Below are 20,994 nucleotides of genomic sequence, written 5' to 3'. Positions count from 1 at the left end.
CACCACATGGGCATTATCAGCCACGTCCTTTGCGGGTAACCCTTGTCCCCGAGGAAGCTGTAAATCACACCATTCTAAAATCACCCTGACAAGGGATTTAAATTTGCTGTGGGGGGACGGGGGTGATTTCGGCGTGTTTCCACAATAATAAGATGCAAATGTATTCAAATTAAGTTCACGATGTCCGACGGCGGGAAGCCATTGAGGGGGGAGGGGACAATGGCTTCCCCGATTTACGTCACCGGGATACGCGCCTAAGGCCTCCTCACGAGATTTTACGATCTCACCACCGAACACGTCTGTCCTGATCGGGCACAGAAAATCCTGGCCTATCTGTATCTACCCCTCTCTCTTATTCCTCGTCCAAATATGCCTTTCTTACAATGGCCGTACTGTATACCTCCTGTCAGTAAAAGGTAGTGCAGGCCAGGTGATTAGCTGTAGGTTTTTGCCCATGAAGGAGGCATAGGGCAGCATCTAAATGAAAGAAGCTGTGCCATTCCCCTCCTATCTGAACTCCTGCAGCAGTGTGTTCTTCCTTAAGAAGGTTCAGCATTCCATTCAATGATGATGCGTACTTATTGCTGAGGTCATCCGTTTTTAGTTGTACGTTTTCCTCAAAAAAAAAACCCATAAATATTCAGCTCCTGTGGAGTTTCAGCCTTTTATTTCTATCTTTTTATCTTCTCTCGATTGTTGACGCACTGTGGTCATGAGATTGCAGTTTGGATCTAATCATACACAATCTCTCAGAGATCTCACCTCTTCCTCTCACACACACACAAGCACAGTCCTTGGGACACGGAAGGTGTTCCCATTCTGTGGTCAATAAATAGATAAGGATCGACCAACTGTAGTTTTTATGTGGGATTATTATAAATTACATATCCTGGTATCCCATACTTGTCCTGGCCAATTTTTATCTCTTAACCAACATTACTAGAACAGAGTAAATAGTCATTCTCTCATTCTTGTTTGTTGGGTCTTGCTTTGTGCAAAATTGGCTGCTTTACAATAATGCCTACATTTCAAAAGTGCGTCATTGGTTGTTTTGCTTTGGGGCATGAGGGAAACGCCCAATAAATTCTTTAATTCCTTCTTCAGAGCATGGTCTGGCCCTGCTGCACCTGTAGAGGATACAAAGGAAAGGAATGACTGGTAAGTAGTGGGTAAGGTATTTACTACTTTAATCACTTATAGTTTAACGTCTTTTTGTGGTTTATAATTTGTATATTCTACAGTAACGAGGATCAGGAAAGAAGGTCCCTAGAGTAATTGATTTAAAAGGTTTAATTTAAAGGGATAAGTCATAGCAGAAGCGCTTAAAGCCGTGGTGTGCTCCTCGTGCTCCATGTGGGAAGCCAGGGATATTTCCAGTGCCCGGGACCAGCATGTGTGCAGGATGTGTGTTCAGCTGCAACTCCTGGAAGCCCGGGTTTCAGAGCTGGAACGGCAGCTGGGGATACTGTGGAGCATCCGCGAGTCTGAGAGCATCGTGAATAGCACGTTTAGAGAGGTGATCACACAGCAGATGAAGGGACTTGAGGAAGGAAGGGTATGGGTGACCACCAGGCAGTCCAAGAGAAACAGGCAGGTAGTTCAGGAGTCCTCTGGGGTCCCGCTCGCAAATCGGTATTCCATTTTGGAGGCTGATGAAGGCGCTGGTTCCTCCAGGGAGTACGGACAGAGCCAAGCTTCTGGCACCACAAGCAGCCTGTCTGTACAGGAGGGGAGGAAGGGAGGAAGAGCAATAGTAATAGGGGATTCTATAGTCAGGGGAACAGATAGGCGCTACTGTGGCCATCAACGTGACTCCAGGATGGTATGTTGCCTCTCTGGTGCCAGGGTTCGGGATGTCACTGAATGGCTGCAGGGCATCCTGAAGGGGGAGGGTGATAAGGCAGAGGTCATGGTACATGTTGGTACCAATGACATAGGTAGAAAGAGGGATGAGGTCTTGCATCAAGAATTCAGGGAGTTAGGCAGTAGACTAAAAAGCAAGACCTCTCGGGTTGTAATCTCTGGATTACTCCCAGTGCCATGTGCTAGTGAGCTCAGAAATAGGGGAATAGCGCAGATGACTATGTGGCTTAAGAGTTGGTGCAGGAGGGAGGGTGTTAGATTCCTGGATCACTTGGACAGGGTTTTTGGGGATGGTGGGACCTGTACAAGCGGGACGGTCTACATCTGAACCAGAGTGGGACTAACATCCTTGCGGGTGGGTTTGCTAATGCTGTTGGGAGGAGCTTAAACTAATTCGGCAGGGGGAGGGGACACAGAATGTTAGCAGAATAGGGACACATCATAATACAGTAAAACAATCAAGTCAGTGGGAATACAGGGGCATTAAGTTTCAAGGGAGTAAGGCAAGGCTGGATGGCCTCTACTTTAATGCCAGGAGTACTACAGGTAAAACGGATGAGTTAAGGCTGAGGATTGACACGTGGAATTGTGATATAGTAGCCATCACTGAGACGTGGTTGAGGGAGGGGCAGGATTGGCAGCTCAACATTCCAGGTTATAGAATCTTCAGGCGAGACAGGGGAGGGTGTAAAAGTGGAGGAGGTGTTGCATTATTAGTTAAGGAGTCAGTTACTGCAGTAAGGAGAGATGATATCTTGGAGGGGGCATCGAATGAAGCTTTGGGTAGAGTTGGGGAATAAAAAAGGAGCAGCCACATTGTTATGTGTTTATTACAGACCCCCCAGATAGTCAGCGGGAAATTGAGGAGCAAATATGTGCACAATTTGTGGAGGTGTATAAAAACAATAACAATAGGGTAATTATATTAGATGATTTCAACTTTCCCAACATTAATTGGGATAGGCATAGTGTTAAAGGTTTGGATGGAGTGGATTTCTTGAAATGTGTACAGGAGAACTTTTTAGGTCAATATGTAGAGGGTCCAACAAGGGACGGCGCAGTACTGGACCTAATTCTTGGGAATGAAGCCGGGCAGATGGCTGAGGTGGTGGTGGGCGAGCATTTTAGTGATAGCGACCACAACATGGTACAGTTTAAGTTTGTTATGGACAAAGAAATAGACAAATTGCAAAAAAATGTTTTGGATTGGGGGAGACCGGATTTTAGTAAAATAAGGCAGTATCTGGCTAAGGTAGACTGGGAACAGCTACTTGTGGGGAAATCTACAGAGGAGCAGTGGGGGGTGTTCAAAAAGGAAATGGGGAGGGTACAGGCTCAACATGTTCCCTCTAGGGTGATAGGAAGGAGTAACAAGCCCAGAGAACCATGGATGACCAGAGATATTCAGGATAGGATGAGAAGGAAAAGAGAGGCTTTTAGCAGGTACGAGGGAAGCAAATCAGCGGAGACATTAGTGGAGCACAGAAAGTGCAGGGTGGAGCTTAAGAAAGCAATTAGCAGAGCAAAGAGGGGATATGAGAAAGTTCTGGCTGGTAAAAGGAGGGAAAATCCCAAGATATTCTATATGTATATCAATGGGAAGAGGATAACCAGGGAAAGAGTAGGGCCCATAAGGGACCAAGGGGGCAATCCATGGCTGGAGCCAGAAGACATCGCTAGAGTGTTGAATGAATACTTCACATCCGTCTTCACCTAAGGGAATGAGGATGAAGGTATCGAACTCGGGGAGAGAGACCGCGAGGTTTTTGTACAAATTGATAAAGGGAGTGACAAGGTATTGGAGGTGTTGGCAGGCTTAGATGTGGACAAAGCTCCAGGTCTGGATGATTTGTGTCCCAGACTGTTGAGGGAGGCAAGGGAGGAGATCGCAGGGGCTCTGACCCAAATTTTTAATTCCTCTCTGGCCACGGGGGAGGCGCCAGAGGACTGGAGAACAGCTAATATGGTTCCGCTATTTAAGAAGGGTTGTAGAGATAAGCCAGGGAACTACAGGCCAGTGAGTCTCAAGTCAGTGGTAGGGAAACTATTGGAGAAAATTCTGAAGGAGAGCATCTATCTCCACTTGGTGAGGCAAGGTTTGATCAGGCATAGTCAGCATGGCTTTGTCAGAGGGAGGTCATGCCTAACAAATTTGATTGAATTTTTTGAGGAGGTGACCAGGTGTGTAGATGAGGGTAGTGTAGCTGATGTAGTCTATATGGATTTCAGCAAAGCCTTTGACAAGGTCCCACATTGGAGACTTATAAAGAAGGCAAATGTACATGGGATACAGGGTAATTTGATAAGGTGGATTCAAAATTGGTTTAGTTTTAGGAGACAGAGGGTGATGACAGAAGGATGCTTTAGTGGCTGGAAGCCAATGTCCAGTGGCGTACCACAGGGATCCGTGCTTGGACCCCTATTATTTGTTATTTATATAAACAACATAGATGACTATGTGGGGGGTAGGATTAGTAAGTTTGCGGATGACACAAAGATTGGCTGGGTGGTTAATAGTGAGGTTGAGTGTCTTGGGCTACAGGAAGATATAGACGGGATGGTCAAATGGGCAGATAAGTGGCAGATGGAATTTAACCCTGAAAAGTGTGAGGTGATACACTTTGGAAGGAGTAATTTGACAAGAAAGTATTCAATGAACGGCATGACACTAGGAAGTTCTGAGGAACAAAGGGACCTTGGCGTGTGTGTCCATAGATCTCTGAAGGCAGAGGGGCAAGTTAGTGGGGTGGTGAAAAAGGCATATGGGACACTTGCCTTTATCAATCGAGGCATGGATTACAAAAGTAGGGAGGTCATGTTGGAGTTGTGTAGAACCTTGGTGAGGCCACAGCTGGAGTACTGTGTGCAGTTCTGGTCACCACATTATAGGAAGGATGTGATTGCACTGGAGGGGGTGCAGAGGAAATTCACCAGGATGTCGCCTGGGATAAAAGATTTAAGTTATGAAGAGAGGTTGGATAGACTTGGGTTGTTTTCGTTGGAGCAGAGAAGACTGAGGGGTGACCTGATCGAGGTGTACAAGATTATGAGGGGCATGGACAGGGTGGATAAGGAGCTGTTGTTCCCCTTAGTTGAAGGGTCAGTCACAAGGGGACATAAGTTCAAGGTGAGGGGCAGGAGGTTTAGGGGGATGTGAGGAAAAACTTTTTTACCCAGAGGGTGGTGATGGTCTGGAATACACTGCCTGGGAGGGTGGTGGAGGCGGGTTGCCTCACATCCTTTAAAAAGTACCTGGATGAGCACTTGGCACATCATAACATTCAAGGCTATGGGCCAAGTGCTGGTAAATAGGATTAGGTAGGTAGGTCAGGTGTTTCTCACTTGTCGGTGCAGACTCGATGGGCCGAAGGGCCTCTTCTGCACTGTGTGATTCTGTGATTCTTAGGGACTACCCAGCCTGGAACACCTTGGGATTTTTATAATGTACTTGACACCGGGTTCAAATCTAATACTTCATTTATTTTTGATAGACCTTTTCAATTGATATGAAATACACTAACAGCAGTTGTATAATAAATTTTGTCCGTTGCATAGAAAGATTACAATGAAGCTTTCTGTTTACTGTATTTTAATAACAAAGGGAAAAATTGGATCATTTGGAAAAGCTTCAGTTTCTCCCAACCGCAGCACCGGTAAGGTACAATTGGAATTCCTAAGCATTTTCTTGCACACTTGCATACATGGAGAAATGAAGCAAAACAACCTATGTATACCCAATACAAAGTCTATTAGACCAAAAGAAATGCAAGCATTTAGCTCAAAAACAGAACTCTCACTTCACACACTAACTGTGATCAGTCACAATAATAATCAGGTGCCAAACCTCAGAATTTTCCTGCAGCTTGCATTATTTTACTCCCACAATAAACTTCTGAGTGATGTTTACTGTTTCCTATAGGATATAAACTATGGCTCAATGGTTGTGTTATTAAACCCTTCTCTCCATTCCTGCAGGTGACGGATTTTGATCACAATCCTAATTGAACACTAGCATTTGGGCCGTGGAGAAAAATGAAAAAGTATTATCTGGCCTTACTAATACTGGTCTGCTTTTTCTCTACAAGTGAGACATTATAATCAATTATCAGCACATACAATGGTCAAATAAAGGAATCAATGCCTCTTCTGTTTATTTTCCAGATCGATATACATTTTTAAATGTAGGATACACAGGCAAAGCTGCATTTATCTCTGATAAAAATGGTTTTGGGCCTTCTCTTTGAACTGCTGGAGTCTTTTGCGGTGATTGTGCTCCATGATAATGATACGTAGAGACTTCTAGGATACTAACTAAGCTGCCATGAAGGAATGGTAATACGTGCCCAAGTCAGGATAGTGAAGGGGAACTTGCAGATGAATGTGTTTTTATGATGTTGCTAATCTTTGCTTTCTTGCTGGTAGATAATGTAAGGTTGGGAGGTGGTGTCAAGTTGGTGCTTGGCAAGTTGATTTTTTTAAATTCATTGATGGGATGTGGGTGTCACTGCCTAGGTCAGCATTTATTTCCCATCCCTAATAGGCCTTGAGAAGGTGGTGATAAGCTGCCTACTTGAACCGTTGCAGTCCCTGTGGTTTATGTACACCCACAGTGGCGTTTCGGAGGGAGTTCCAGAATTTTTACCCAGCAACAGTGAAGGAATGGTGATATATTTCCAAGTCAGGATGGTGAGTGGCTTGGAGGGGAACTTCCAGGTAGTGGCATTCCCATGTATCTGCTACCCTTGTCCTTCCAGGTGGTAGCGGTTGTGGGTTTGGAAGGTGCATCTAAATGATGCAGTGCATTCTGTGGATTTTACTGCTTCCATGGCGTGGTTGTGGTGTATGACTTGTGTTACAATCCCTGTAGGGTCAGATAATTTTTTAAAAGAGATGTGAATTTCTCATCAACCAATGGAAAGAATTGCACAACAGATTTCATGTTTCAAGACTTTTATTGTAATGAACAAACTAAAATCAATATCAACTAAACATTATGTAGTAGGCAACTCATTCAATAAACCACAGAAAAGGTATTTTTCCCATTAACAAATTAACACAACCAAAAACCCCACACTGCATTTATATATCGTGCCACACTCTCAGCAGACTTGTAGCCCTGCAACTAAACCAAACTCATCCCAACTATTCAATAGACTTTCTTCTCTCTGCCACACCATGGTGAGTCTCCCAGTGTGTTCTTTGAAATTCCCTCCACTCAATCTCCTGAGAATTATCAAACTGACTTCCAACAGCAAATACCCTCTGGCACCTCTTGGGGTTTTAAATCTTTACCAGTTCCATCTATTCAAACAGGGAGTCCATTCTCACCAGAATTCTGCTTGGCGGTTAAGATAAAAGTAGTGTTTCCCTCTGCTAGGCAAAGCAGGAATTGTGCTTGGTTTCCCTCTCCAGGGCTCTTTGTCTTTCTGGGAATTTACATGAAGAAAGGCCAGCTGCCATTCTTATGTCTCAAGGTGTGAAAACTGGCACTTGAGTTTCTATAGGTTTTGGCCTGGCCCTGTTTCCCCATAGCAACCCAGGTTACATGGACCTGTCTCCAGGCAGATTCTGGTACAATTTCACTAACCCCATTCCAAGACATTCTGTTTTACCTTAAATGAGGCAGTTTAAAACATGAGCATCTTATAGGGCAGGATTTTGCGAGTCGGCGAGCGGGGGCAAGGCCCGCTTGCCGATGCGTAAAATGACGCGTGGTGATGTCGGGGGGGACTCCCAACATCACTGTGCCCCATTTACATTTTCAGGAAGGCGGGGGCACAGCAAAATCAGCTGCGCGCCCGTCGACCTGTCAATGGCCAATTGAGCCCATTGACAGAGTCAATTATGTAATTAAAGGACCTGCCCGTCCAACCTTAAGGTTGGTGGGCAGGCCAGGAGCCCCGGCGCGAACTAGAAAAAGCATGAAACCTCATCCACGGGCAGGATGAGGTTTCATGTAAGGTTTAAAAAATTTTAATAAAGTTATTGTGACAATTATGGACATGTTAGGGAAATTTTACTTTTCTATTTTTAGATTTTGTACATTTTGAGCCGATCTCCCTGAGGCAGCACTTAGCCTCAGGGAGATGAGTGCGCACTTTCATGTGCATGCGCGAAAGAGTGCACTCTCGATTTTGGGATTTGGGATAGCACTTTTTGGGAAGCATAACGCTTCTGTGTGGACGTCACGCTGGGCGGGCTTTAATTGGCCCGCCCACGTAAAATGGCACCACGCCTCCGATCAGGGGCGTCAATTGGAAGCACGCCTGTGCACGCCCGCCCTTCAACTTCCGCCTCGACGGGGGGGAAGATTCAGCCCATAAAGTCTCATCTTCGCAACACATGGATATTGAGTTCAGTGGCAGGGGTACCAATTAAGTGGACAGCTCTGTCCTGAATCTTATTAAAATTCAATTGTATTTGCTAATGCATCTTTCTCCTACTTTTTCACAGGATGCAGCATCAAATGACTAGCGGATAAGCAACCTTTGCTTGAGATTCTTTTCAAAGGGAAAGTTATCAGGTCACTTCATCTTGATAGTGACCTTTCCACAAACTTATTGCTTTGTTCTTTTCATCCCAAACCTTCTACTTCAATGCTGATACCATTGCCTGAATGAATGAAGGTGTTGAAAATCTGCTCCTTGGCCCCTGTCAATGCTCTCTATAACTGTACACTGAGCAGCTCAGGACAACTTACCACTTGAACATCTCACCATCACTCTCTCTCCTCTGGAGAGATCTTCTGCCTTCTGCACGTTTTATTGATATGAACCAAAACTGGAAGCTTGGCATTTGTGGAGAATCACTCCATGGTGCAACACATTAATAGATCAACCCAGTAGACTCTTCAAATTTCACTCCATCTCCAAATCCCTTATTTTGCTATCTAATCTGTCAGAAGCACTGAGTCTGCAGTGGTCAAAGTTATCAACTACATCCTTTTTGGGTGCAGCTATGTTGTATTATCCTACTTTGTTTGCCATTCATCAATCTCTCCTTGTCCTCACATATATCCCAACCTCAGTAGGAAAATTGACTTCTATATTTATATTGATGACTCAGCTTTACATTTCTACCACCAACACCATTGACCCCATTCCTGTCATTTTGCAGTCCGATTGCTCCTCTGGCATCAAGCTGATTGTGAACATGAACTTTTCCATCATTACATTGCCAAGCCTTTCTTTTTGGTTCCTATTTAAAACTCCTCACAGAAGCCTAATTCAATATCTTTTGTCAGCTGCTCCCCTAAGATCATCTCAGCAGTCTGCAAGCTCACAACTTTGCAATAACTGCTGCTATGTCCTTACCTCACCCCTTTTGTCATGGGAATTCCCATCCATGTCTCTGTCAATTTCAGGTCTATCTTGTCCATTTTGTTCCTTGCTGGAATTCCATGTTCTTCTTTGCATAAACTTCAACTCATCCAAACCTCTGGCACCTGCATTGTATCTTGTGCTAAGCTCTACCACATTATCCTGTCTATCCTCAGCAACTTCCTCTCTGCCAATGAATCAAATTCAAAATCCTTGGCCTGAATATTTGCTCCAGGGTTGGGAGAACAGAGTTGGGACAATTCCCAGCTCCACAAATCCAACCCATGAGAAAGTGTCCCAGAAGTTCAGATTTTCATTCCAGAGTGTGTGTGTTGTGGGAGGGGGGGGCGGGGGGGGAATGAAAATAAGAGTCCTGACCCCGACCCCTGGAAAGAGTTCAGAGCCTGCCGGGTGTAGACAGGCTGGACAAAAAATGCTCCGGCACTTTGTTGAAGCTATGAAAACAAATGAATAAAACAAAAGCAGACCTTCAGCCTCACCCCTCAGCCCTCACATCCTTCACCCAGTACCATTTGACCTGACACCCTCCATACCAACTCACCCAGTAGACACCATTGTCAGATGTCAGTACTCATGCTGAGATTAAATAAATTTCTATTGATGAATTCACTATTTGAAAAAAAACTCTCATTGATAAAAATCCATTCACTAATTTTAACTTCCTCTAACACCTTATGAAAATAAGCATTTGTATTTGTAACCCCACTTCAAAGACTTAATAAGCATTTGGAGCTGTCTATCAAACTGTGATCGAACAGGCACCCCACTGTGATAATAATAGGCTGTGAAATAATTCATACTACATTAATCCTTTAATGGTAGCCCACAGGCTTATGTCAACAGATTGAAATAGTAAGCATTGGTCTTTTTAACACTGCAGCTTTTAAAAATATATAAATTTAAAGGGCAGGAGATTTAAATTTTTGACAGCTCTCTTTGACAGCTCACTTTGACAGCTCTCTGGATAGGTCTCTTTATAACTCTCTTAACAGTTCTCTTGAGAATGTCTGGACAGCTCTCTTGACAGTTCCAATGAGCTTATACACTTTTTACACTCATTCATATCGACTTTCAATAATCTCAAGGGGCACTTGACCTCTCCCAAAGGGCATCTTACCTTTCCCAAAGGGCATGTGACCTCTCCCAGATGTGTCTTGGGACAATTCCAAAAAGGCATCTTACCTCTCCAAGAGGGTATCTATCATTCCAAAGGTCTCTGGTAAGCTGAGACCTTCTCCTACCAGGTCTAAAGTGCACAAGTCATGTTTTGGACATCCCAACAGCGAAAATCAGGTCTCACTAAGGCAGCTGAACTTTAATGTGTCCAATTATCTACATGAACCACAGATGTGCTGTTTAGAATCTGCCCCCTCCGCACCACCGCAAAATGGTGGGGAGCAGGTTCAGGGGTGGGGGGTGTTGGTGTGACTTTTGGATTCGTGCCTCTGCAGCCATTTTCACTAAGATGGACAGCCTCTCTGTCTGTGTGAAAATTCAGGCCCCTGTCTTTGTTTTTAAGGCACTCCACGGCCTTGCCCCATCCTACCTTTCGGCTCCAACTTTACATACCAGTGTACACTCTCTGACTGAGAGATCATTTGCACTTACCCTTGCAACTTTACGTTTGGTGATAGAACCCTCAGCCTTACAACCTGGGATTCCCTCCCTAAATCCATTCACTTTCCTATATCAATTTCCTCCTTCTAAAGCCTTCTCAAAACATTTCTTTTGGAACGTGTCTTTAGTTACCCCCGGTACTTTTCTGCTACCACTGCCTAGCATCATTTCAGTCTGTGAAGTTCTTTGTAATGTTTTATTGCCTAACTTTAGTATATAAATACAATTTCCAATCCTTTATAATTGAGTTACTGTTTCGTAATTATGGAGTACACAAGAAAATTAATTACTGATTATAAAGGAATATAAGTTAATTACAATATCATCACACATGCACACACCTCTCTATTTCACATTGCTTGGTATCGCTCAATACTATTGTGCTGTTTTTTCTGATTTGAACATTTTTAAAAATTTACAGTGGATGCTTCACCAAGATCTAAAGTTCTGTTGATGGGTTTAGGAGCAGGTAAGAGAACGATTTGTCAATATCAGTCAATTTGCTACACATTCACAATTATTGCTTTATTTTGCTGCATTTTTTCCTATTCTCCATCCCCTCACTCCCACGTCATGTACTATTTCCTGGCTGAGAGGATGAGTTAATATCAGGTATCTGCACTGCCATGTTTGAACCATCTGACAGGAGGCACAAGAGAATAACAGGAGGTTGTGCTTCCTTCTAACCCTGAGTAAGCACAGAATCTCCCAGATGGCTTAGGTGAGAATGACCATAATTAACGTGCTGAGAATACAAACGCAATGTTATCATTGTGGCTCTCAAAAGATACTTATCCTCATGCTCAACACAACAGCCAATTCCCATATACAGGCCTGTGCACATTTTGAATCAGAGCATAGTGCAAAGTAATATGAGATAGTACGCCCTGTGTACATTAGTCTTGTATATTGTCTCTGGATTAGATTTCTATTACATCAGATGACTAGTATATTTTTGAGAAGCAATTCTGCAGCAAACTAAGACTAGTTACTTAAGCAATAAACAGCAACTGTGAGTTATTCAAGTTGGTCCAAATATCGCAGCAGCTTGGGATCAATTCATGAAAGAGATAAATGCATCATTCAGTCATTTGAGTTCCTTTGAGTGGCTTCTTTTGTCTATTGCTTGTTTTAAAGATCAACAAACACATCTAAGAATGGAGTAGCTGCATGATCTTTACTAGCTACTGTCTTTCTTGAAACTTTGCTGGCATTTTTTTACCTCCATGGCCAGAATTTTACATCCCGCTGGTGGGGGTGCGCCTGACCAGAACGGGCATAAAATTGCACGAGATGACGTTGGGCAAGCGTCCCGACATCATCGCGCACTTGCGCGATATTTTGCTTGGCGGGTGCACGCAAAAGTCAGAAGAGCGCCTGCCGACAATTAAGCAGGCCCAATTAATGGCCCAATTATAAACGGTTTTTCATGGCTGTCCAACCTTACAGTTGGCAGGCAGGCCAATCGGCCAGGCGGGCTTTACATTTTAGGTGAAACCTCATCCAAGGGTGGGATGAAACCCCCGTTAGGATTTAAAATAAAAATAAATATTGGGGACTTCTTTTTATGAAGTCTGCTTTCAGGTGCTTGATTGTACTGCATGGACAGTTTTGCAGCATTTTTGTGCTTTCTGTTATTATTTGGAGGTCGGCAGCCGCCGGAGGCATTTGTCTGCCTTCAGGGAGCTCAGTGGAAGCGCTCACCAGCACCTGCGGTGACGTCGGTGCCCGACCTCTTCCTGCCCCCACCGGCAGTGCAGAGCCTTTCTCCGGGCACATTTCAGGCTGGATGGCCATTAATCGGCCAGTCAGCATGAAATCGCGGTCGGGGGCCGACTGTGGTTGGGGGATGGTTTCCCGTCCACTCCCAGGCCCGCCAATCGCGTGTGCCTGACGAGCGCAAAATTCAGGCTCATGTGTATTGTGGCAAGGTCAAAACCGTAGCTAACTACATCTGTCTGGTCTTGATTATCCCTAAAACCTTTTAAATACAGGCCAGAATTTTAACCTAACCTGCCTGCTAAATGGGAGCAGAGCAAGTTCTGGTTGGGCTTTCATTTTATACCCCATTGTTTATACGGCTTCCATTGAAGTTAATAAATAAAATCAGACCAAGTATATAATGTGTTCGACCCAAACCCACCCACATTTCCATTGGGCATGTTAGGTTAAACTTATCGCTACAGTCTTTGAGAAATTATTTTTTTATGAGTTAGTCACCATACTTGAACACCAAACAGCCAACTCAGTAACGCATACTCATAGGCACACTAACAGTTCCGTCTGACAATGCTTTCCATGTCCGGGCTATCCCCTTTAGATTGTATTATAGTTTAATAGTCCAGTGATGCATTTTAATTGCTTCTAGCCTTTGGGTGATCACTAATAACCAACACTATAGGTTTAACTGGTTTCTTTCTGATTAGCTTCAAGCACAATCAAATCGGAGGTAATTGTCCATCATGCAGAAACCATTTTGAAAGTCGTATTTTTCTTAAAAGGATGGAGTTCCATTGATGATGGATGAGGTTGGATCAATTTTGAAACTTGGAAAATACACATTGTGTGTACTCTGTGTTTGGACTGATGAAAAAGTAAATAGCAGAACAAATATAAAGGACATTGAAAAGCTACAAAAACAGAGATTAAAAAGGTGAGGAGGAAGCATGAGAGAAAATTAGCAAAGAACGTGAAAAGGACAGATTAGTGTAAAATAATAATCAAGCTAGAGGTAGAATTGCTAAAGGATAAAGGAAGCAGTTTAATCAAGGTGAATTGGGGATAAAATACCATTTCAGAGTAGGTGGGTATTGGGATTATAAAACCATTAGGGAATATTGTAAAATAGCTAGTGAAGGTGATTAGGCAATACCAAAGAAGTTACTCAAACTTAAGTCACCAAACCCTGATGGTTCACTTTTATGAATCATGGGGGAAGTCAAGTGAAGATGTAATGGAGGGTCTGGCTATAATTTTGCAAAGTTCTGAGGAAGGAAAATTGTGCCAAAAAGCACAAATAGCAAATGTAAACCTTCATAAAAAACATGACTAAACCAAGAAATTACCAGTCTTAGACTTAATTACCAACTAGACTTACTCCAGTTAATGGGGTAAACTACAAGATAAAATTACCAAGCAGCTGGTGAAATAGGAGTTAACCAAGGCCTGCCTGCATGGTCTTTTTAGAGGGCAGGTTGTGCTTCACGAACTGCATAACATTCTTTGAAGAAATAACAGAGAGGATAGACAAAGGAAATACAATGGATGTGGTTATAAATTTTTGAAAAGTACTTATTAAGGTACTGTATGAGAGACTTAGGATAAAGATAGTGGCCCAGATTTTGCAATAGTAATGACGACAAACCTGTCAGCATTCGCCACCATTACGCCTCTGAAACTGACAACAACTACTTGAGTCTGCACATGCACAGTTAAGTACAAAATCCAGAAGCTGTGGCCAACGATGTTATACTTGTTCAGAGGGAGTTTGCAATCAATTAGAAATCTACGAATGATGAGAATTTCAACTCTTATGCACTTAGTCTTCTTGTAAAAATGCATGAAAATGTTACACCTTGTTGAATGAGGTGTAACTGAGTTTTAACAGCATACTAAGTTCATAATAACCAACCTCGCTGAAAGGATAATTTTATACTTATTGAATGTCAATTTTCTCCATTATTACAGAAAAATTCACATTTAAAAGAAAATGCATTTTCAAAGTTTGTTTATGACATCTTAGCTTCTACCTTAATCTCCTGAGTATGTCCCAATCATTTATTTTGCCATCTGTAAAATTTAACAATTAGAAATTAAGTGCAGGGTTTTTAGTTTGATGGGCACGCTCGATCACTGAGCCCGGGCGCAGCCGGGGAAGGGCCCGCCGACTGTGATTGGCCCTCGACTGTGCTGCCGGGATGGGGGTGGGAGGAGGGCAAGCGCTGACGTAAGCGCGAGCTTGGGGGAGCGCGGAATGAAAGCTCCCTGAAGGCAGAGAGCTGCCTCAGGGAACTGAAGAATTTAAAAACAATCAATAAAGATTTTAAAATCCAGAAAAAAATATCCACACATCAGAGTCAGTCACCTTAACCTATCGATGATGAAAGTTCTGTCCAAACATTTTTATTTTTAAAAATTTAATAACGGAAACTTCATCTCGCCCTTGGATGAGGTTTCATCAAAAATGCAAAGTCCGCCTGGCAGATTCGCCCATCTGCCAACCATAAGGCTGTATGGCCCATGAAAAATCGGGACAATTGGAACTTTAATGGGCTTAATTGCCCTCTTAATTGTCGGTGGGCGCGCTTCCGACTTTCGCGTGTGCCAGCCGACTGAAATATCGCACGAGCACAGGATGACATTAGGAAAGCCCCTCCCCGTCCCCCATCGTCATCATGCGCCATTTTACGCTTGAACGGGTCGAGTGTGTGCTCGCGTGCCAAACTAAAAATTCTGCCCTAAGAGATTCAATTACTTTTTACTTCCTGGTTTGCTATCTGTGATAACACTTCATTATGATTGGTTGCTTACCCTGCTGGATGACATGCCTTGGACTGGAAAGTGATGTGTGATATCCCACAGGAGCCCGCTGTGCTGTTTTTGTTTAGTATGTGTGTTGGATTTAAGAGTGGAGGGAGCAATAAGAACATTTGGTGATTATCCCAAATTTGTGGGTATAGCAAGTTATTAGGACTGTGAAAGAAAGTAGAAGGACATACATTGGCTTGGATTATGAGCAGATAGGTGGTGGATGCAGTTCATTGTAGAGAAATGAAATGTAAAAAATTTTAGAAGTAAAACTAAAGGAAGCATATCTTGAAAAGTAAGATTTTAAACAGAGTAGATAAGCAGAAACAAATGGAGTAGATGTGAAGGTACACTTGGTGGTAATGTCAAGTAGATAAGGCCATCTTAAGGCATATGGAGTCTTTGGTCATGTCTAGAATATATAAGCAAGGAGTTAAAGCTGAATTTACAAAAGCTCTTAGTTAGACTGCTGTTGAGATATTGCATTTTGGTCATCTAATTTCAGGAAGGACACATAAGAATAACAGAAAAGGTCCAATGTAACTTCACAAAGATGTTACCAGGGACTAGAGTTTACAGTTATGACGAGAGACTTAAGGAGTTAAAAGGCTGAGAAGATTAAGGGATGGTGTGAAATAGGTCTTCAAAATTATGAAGTATTATGACAGGGTAAATTGTGTTAGATTATTTCCATTAGTGAGAGGGTACAAATTTAAAACAATCACAAAAACTATTAAAGAGGAAGTTAAGAAATAAATTAAAACAAAAAACTACTGCGGATGCTGGAAATCCAAAACAAAAACAGAATTACCTGGAAAAACTCAGCAGGTCTGGCAGCATCGGCAGAGAAGAAAAGAGTTGGCGTTTCGAGGCCTCATGACCCTTCAGCAGAACTGAGTAAAGTTAGGAGAGGACTTTACTCAGTTCTGCTGAAGGGTCATGAGGACTCGAAACGTCAACTCTTTTCTTCTCCGCTGATGCTGCCAGACCTGCTGAGTTTTTCCAGGTAATTCTGTTTTTGTTAAGAAATAAATTCTTTACACAAAAGGTGGGTAGTATGTAGAATTCTCTGCCACAAATTGTTGTTGAAGTGGAGTCCATATGCACTTTTAGAAAGCGATTTAAAGAAGAATATTAAAGGTTTTGAACAGTAAATTCACACTGGGAACAACGAAGTGACCGAATAGTGCAGAAAAATAGGTGGAGAAAAGTAGATTTGGATGGGCAGAATAGCCTGGTTCTGTGCTGTAACATGCTACAATTCTACAACCCATGGAGAAAAATACTCCATTTTTCTCATACCTGCTCCCATCATGCTGTAGCAGCCAAATTATTTTTTAAACAAACTAAGCACAAGAGTTGGATCCCAGTTCTAAATGAATTTCTGCCTCAGGTAAAGAGAAAAATTGAGATTTAAGTGTCAGAAAACCATATTTTTCAATTGGTGGTAGAACTACAATATCAATTTTCAGTGCATTAGCTCCAATTAAACACCATCATTGCTTTGTGTTTCATTTACTTAACATCTCTATAGTTATAATGCTAGTGTTGGGTTCTGACTTAGGAGACCCAGTTCAAATCTAAGTTACAATGAGCATTGCTCCAGCTGGACAAATTCTGTCAGCCTGTTGTAGAGTGGTTTACGTTGTATTCAGGAAGTTCCCTCTTGTTCTTCTTTGAATGTGCTGAATGGCTTGTTTCTCTTTAATCCACTGTCTTAAAACGCTTATCACTGAAGTGCCTGTCACACATAGTCATAGCCTTCAGATTCCATATCATTATCTTTATTGTCTTTGTTATGACACCAGCTCAAGCTGTATTAATTTGATGCAATATTGACTATAGTTACTTAACTGGGATGAAGGCAGCTCACTATTACATTTTTTGTTCCAGGTGAATTGTTTGTATATATCAAATTTTATAGATGCCTACAGCATTGGAAGTGGCTGCTTGGCCTATTGTGTCTGTGCTCTGGTTTTGGAGTTTCAGATTGTGAACTGTCCTGTAAGCCATTGTATAAAATAGCCAATTTATTGTTATTATCATGTACTGTTGGTCCTGTCACATAATGCGGCATATCTTTGTAACCTGGTAGAAAAATACACTTTAAATTAAGATCGATACTTTGCAAAGGATTACCAATTCCGTTGTGTCAATGGAGGCCTCAATCAGATTATTTACTTGTAATCACTCCTACCTATTCACTCTCTATGAAATAATGTTGCCCAGCATCTTGAGGTTCACCACCAAGATCATACCAGGATGTTCTCCACAATACCAGCTGAGATAGCAGTGTATTGGCAGACTGGGTCTCATCACAGGAAAGCTATAAAGTAAAAATCTCGACTTGAATTGCGATCACACATAGAAGTGCATCTCAGCACAAATCATCACCTCCAAGAGAGGAGGAAAGAAAAAGGGATGCAAAAATAGAAGGGAAAATTGATATATAATTAGTGTCACCACTTAATTATTATAAAGCTTCAAATTAAATTTAACACTTTCATTTCTAGCTTTTGCAATTTCTGCTGCTCAGTGTTTCATAGCTGCACTTGGATTCACTGCCACTGGAATAGCAGCAGGTTCTTGGGCAGCCAAATTAATATCAATCGTTACAAGTTTCAGTGGAGGATCAGTGCCACCTGGAAGTTTTGTGACCACACTTCAGTCCATTGGTAAAATATTCTCTTCCCTTTTTACCATCTTACTAAGTTGGCCTAGTGTAACCATGCTATTCTTGCTCAAGAGTCTGTGAGCCCACTGACAGATTTGGATCACTGCTGCATTTAATAATGTAGGGAAAGAGTTGTTTTTCCTACTACAGCATAGTACATAGTGTGCTATGTGGCAAGCTGTAGTGGGAATTAACATACATTACCTAGCCTTCTATTCCTTCAACAGATATTCGCTTGAGACTGACAAAACTCACCAAGGAAGAGGAATGTCTATTGAAGTTAAAGTTTGAATTTGAGTCCCATAGTTAGGACCCCAACACTCCAGTATTATATCTGTACAGATGTTATAGTAATATATCATAAAGGAATGATGGTTCTTAATTAGGGTTCATGTGGTTTAAAATTTTACGCCCAATTCTTTAAAAAAGTGAACTTAAAGGTGAATTTCAGTTTTAAGTGCAATGACCATGTCAGAATTCATCTGTGGTAGTCACTTGAGTTTGAAAGCCTGTAGCCACTATGGAAATATTCAGGTGAAAGAGAGATAGGAGTATATTGGCAGAGAGAGAGTAAATTATAATATTATTGAATAAAAAAGCAAATTGGAGATGTATGCCTTCTTTATATAAATCTACACAAACAATACAAACTGTGGGGTCGATTTTAACCACTTGCACAAAGTGGAAATCATGTGTGGGAGCAGTTAAAATCAATGGAGCTCACTCATCATTCCTACAAATGATCTTCACCAACTTTGAAGTTGGTTGAGTCTCTTGGTTCAGGCAGATGGGCTGGGCGCAGGCTGAAGGTAGAATGGGGAGGGGGTGGAGGAGGGCATGAGGGGGTGGGGGCTGGTTGGTGGACCAGCGGGGTTAGGCCAGGGAGGTGGGCATGAGGGGGTGGTGGGTGGGGGAGGGGCGGTAGGCCGGATGGGGGTTGGTCTGGAAGGGACCCAATTTAAACCCTAAAATCATCAGTGTTTTTGTACCAGTGTTGATATTCAATGCTTCTGTTTCTTATTTTATTTTCCTGAAAGATACTGCAGGATTCGCTTTCTCTACCACTGTCATGTTGGGAGTCATTGGTGCCCTCATTTCCATCATCATCAGCATTAAACTGAACATCTTCTGAAATGAAACAAGTTGTTACTGCTGAACGCGGAATTAAGTTACCTTTTATCAACTAGGAGTGCAATGAGAATGCCTTTTTGCATGTAAAATTCTCTTTTTATGAGAGAAATACTTTTAAAGCTATGTATGGTAAACCAGTTTAAATCTACAGGAAATGCCTTCCATATTTCTGCTTCCAGACTGCCTACCCACAAAAGCTTGCGACATCATGCCATTCATGTGTGACATGGACTCCTCCAATCTCTCTGCAAGTGTTCACAGTCTGGCTGGAAAGCCAGCCTATACATTGCATATTCTCTGCTGCTGCTCCAGAACTATCCTCTTCATCAACAACCCCAAAGTTCAGCATCTTCGTCAAGCTGAGTAAAGCTTGGAGTATATTACAGCTGCTGACACAGACTCTCCACTGCTGTCCCTTTCTCCACCATATGCTCTTGCTCACCAGTGACGTGTGAGATGCCAGGTGAAAACCCAACGATCTTCCTTGTTGGTCGCACCAAACTGTATCTGTGATGATGTCTTGCAGAGAGTAACCACGTGCGTGGACCATCAAACTTGGCAATCAAATACATGTGTCCAGGCCATCACCAATGGCTTGCACACTATGAGTGCCACCTTAAATGGCCCTGGCTTTTCATTGCCCTACTGACCAGCGACAAAGTGCTCTTCAGCTTGTTGAGGTCAGAGATGTGAGGGTGGGCCATGAAAGAATGATGGTAAAAGGGTACATGGAGAGAAAGTCTCTGTTCAAAGTATGTACACTTCTTGTCAGCTGCTCCAAACTCACCTCAGTCAGTCCCTGACATGTTGCCTTGTATCGCTATCGCCAAGTCTGTTCTCACACAGTTGCAGGTGAAGCAGTCTTTCACAGAGTCCTCATCAGTTGCAAAACTCAAGAGGATTTTTCCAAAAAGCATCTCAGCAGAGCAGCTTGCCTCTACCTCACAGGAGTTGAACCATGTAGATACGCTAGTAAGACAAAGGGTAAATATTTGTAGTTGCAAAAGGGTATGGACATGCTTGTGCTACACAATTGTATTGGATTGCTAAGTTAATGTTTCATTTATGAAGCATAAAGGTTATTTGTTTGCACCACTTTCTTGTCTTGCCCATTCTTGCCTCCTGTCTGGCAAGTGGCCTTCACACTTGTGATGACTGGTAAGACAAGACTTAGTGCTGAGCAATGGGTAGTTGTGAAAGCGATACTCAGTTGATTGCTTTGTGCTGGGGTAATGGTAATGGTAGTGGAGGGGGGTGGTGGGGATTGTGGTGGTGGCGGTGGGAAGGGGAAGTTGTGGTCGGTAGGGAGGGGTGGTGGTGATGGTGGGAAGGGGAAGTTGTGGTCGGCAGGGAGGGGTGCTGGGAAGGGGAAGTTGTGGTTGGTGGGGAGGGGTGGTGGCATGGTGGGGGGGTGTGGGGGATGGGTGGCAGTGGGCTTAGCATGTGACTGCCAGATAGGTGCACTAGTACAACCTAACTGAACCTCACCATTGTGAAAGCATCCTGGGCAGCAATTTCAGCTACTGCTGTTGTATTGGCCACATGATGGTCATCCTCCTCCTCCTCTGAAGAGGCTCTGTGTTCTGCACCTTGCTCATCCTGATCGTCCAAACCTCACTATTATACAATCTTGTGTTAACTACAGCACACCATGATCATCCTGGACATCCTGCCTGCTGCGTAATGAAGGGTGCTTTCAGATCTTTCAGGGGCACCTGAAATGCTTCTTCAGCATGCTAATTGTTTGTTCAATGACAAATTGCATTGTTAAATGGGCTTTCATTGTAAATGCTGGCCCAGCCAGCGAAGCCCACATCCCATGAATGAATAAAAAAAAAGCTC

At 42.9% G+C, this 20,994-nt stretch overlaps 1 protein-coding gene across 2 annotated transcripts; it reads left to right on the top strand.

Annotated features, from left to right (window-relative positions):
• Window positions 1–1,019: 1,019 nt before the first annotated feature.
• On the top strand, window positions 1,020–19,918 carry LOC144695908 (interferon alpha-inducible protein 27, mitochondrial-like). 2 transcript variants are annotated; one of them, XM_078566993.1, is made up of 5 exons: window positions 1,020–1,158; window positions 5,839–5,947; window positions 11,242–11,289; window positions 17,861–18,022; window positions 19,332–19,918. In XM_078566993.1, the coding sequence occupies exons 2-5, from the start codon at window positions 5,896–5,898 to the stop codon at window positions 19,517–19,519; spliced, it is 450 nt and encodes a 149-aa protein (XP_078423119.1). In that variant the 5' UTR covers window positions 1,020–1,158; window positions 5,839–5,895; the 3' UTR covers window positions 19,520–19,918. The 2 variants fall into 2 exon arrangements, with proteins under 2 accessions (XP_078423119.1, XP_078423120.1); XM_078566994.1 differs by having other exon boundaries at window positions 19,059–19,918.
• The last annotated feature ends 1,076 nt before the right edge of the window (window positions 19,919–20,994 follow it).

Source organism: Cetorhinus maximus, chromosome 21, assembly GCF_964194155.1.
Source record: "Cetorhinus maximus chromosome 21, sCetMax3.hap1.1, whole genome shotgun sequence".
Lineage (NCBI taxonomy): Eukaryota > Metazoa > Chordata > Chondrichthyes > Lamniformes > Cetorhinidae > Cetorhinus > Cetorhinus maximus.
The sequence above is the reverse complement of the archived record's forward strand: the minus strand, read 5'-3'. Positions and strand labels throughout refer to the sequence as shown.

What these genes read in the sequence shown, in the direction of transcription:
- LOC144695908 (XM_078566993.1), top strand. Translation starts at nt 5,896, where the DNA reads ATGAAAAAGTATTATCTGGCCTTACTAATACTGGTCTGCTTTTTCTCT. An exon ending in GGTCTGCTTTTTCTCTACAA is followed by an intron (nt 5,948 to 11,241) that starts GTGAGACATTAT and finishes AAAAATTTACAG; the next exon opens with TGGATGCTTCACCAAGATCT. An exon ending in GACCACACTTCAGTCCATTG is followed by an intron (nt 18,023 to 19,331) that starts GTAAAATATTCT and finishes TTCTGCTTCCAG; the next exon opens with ACTGCCTACCCACAAAAGCT.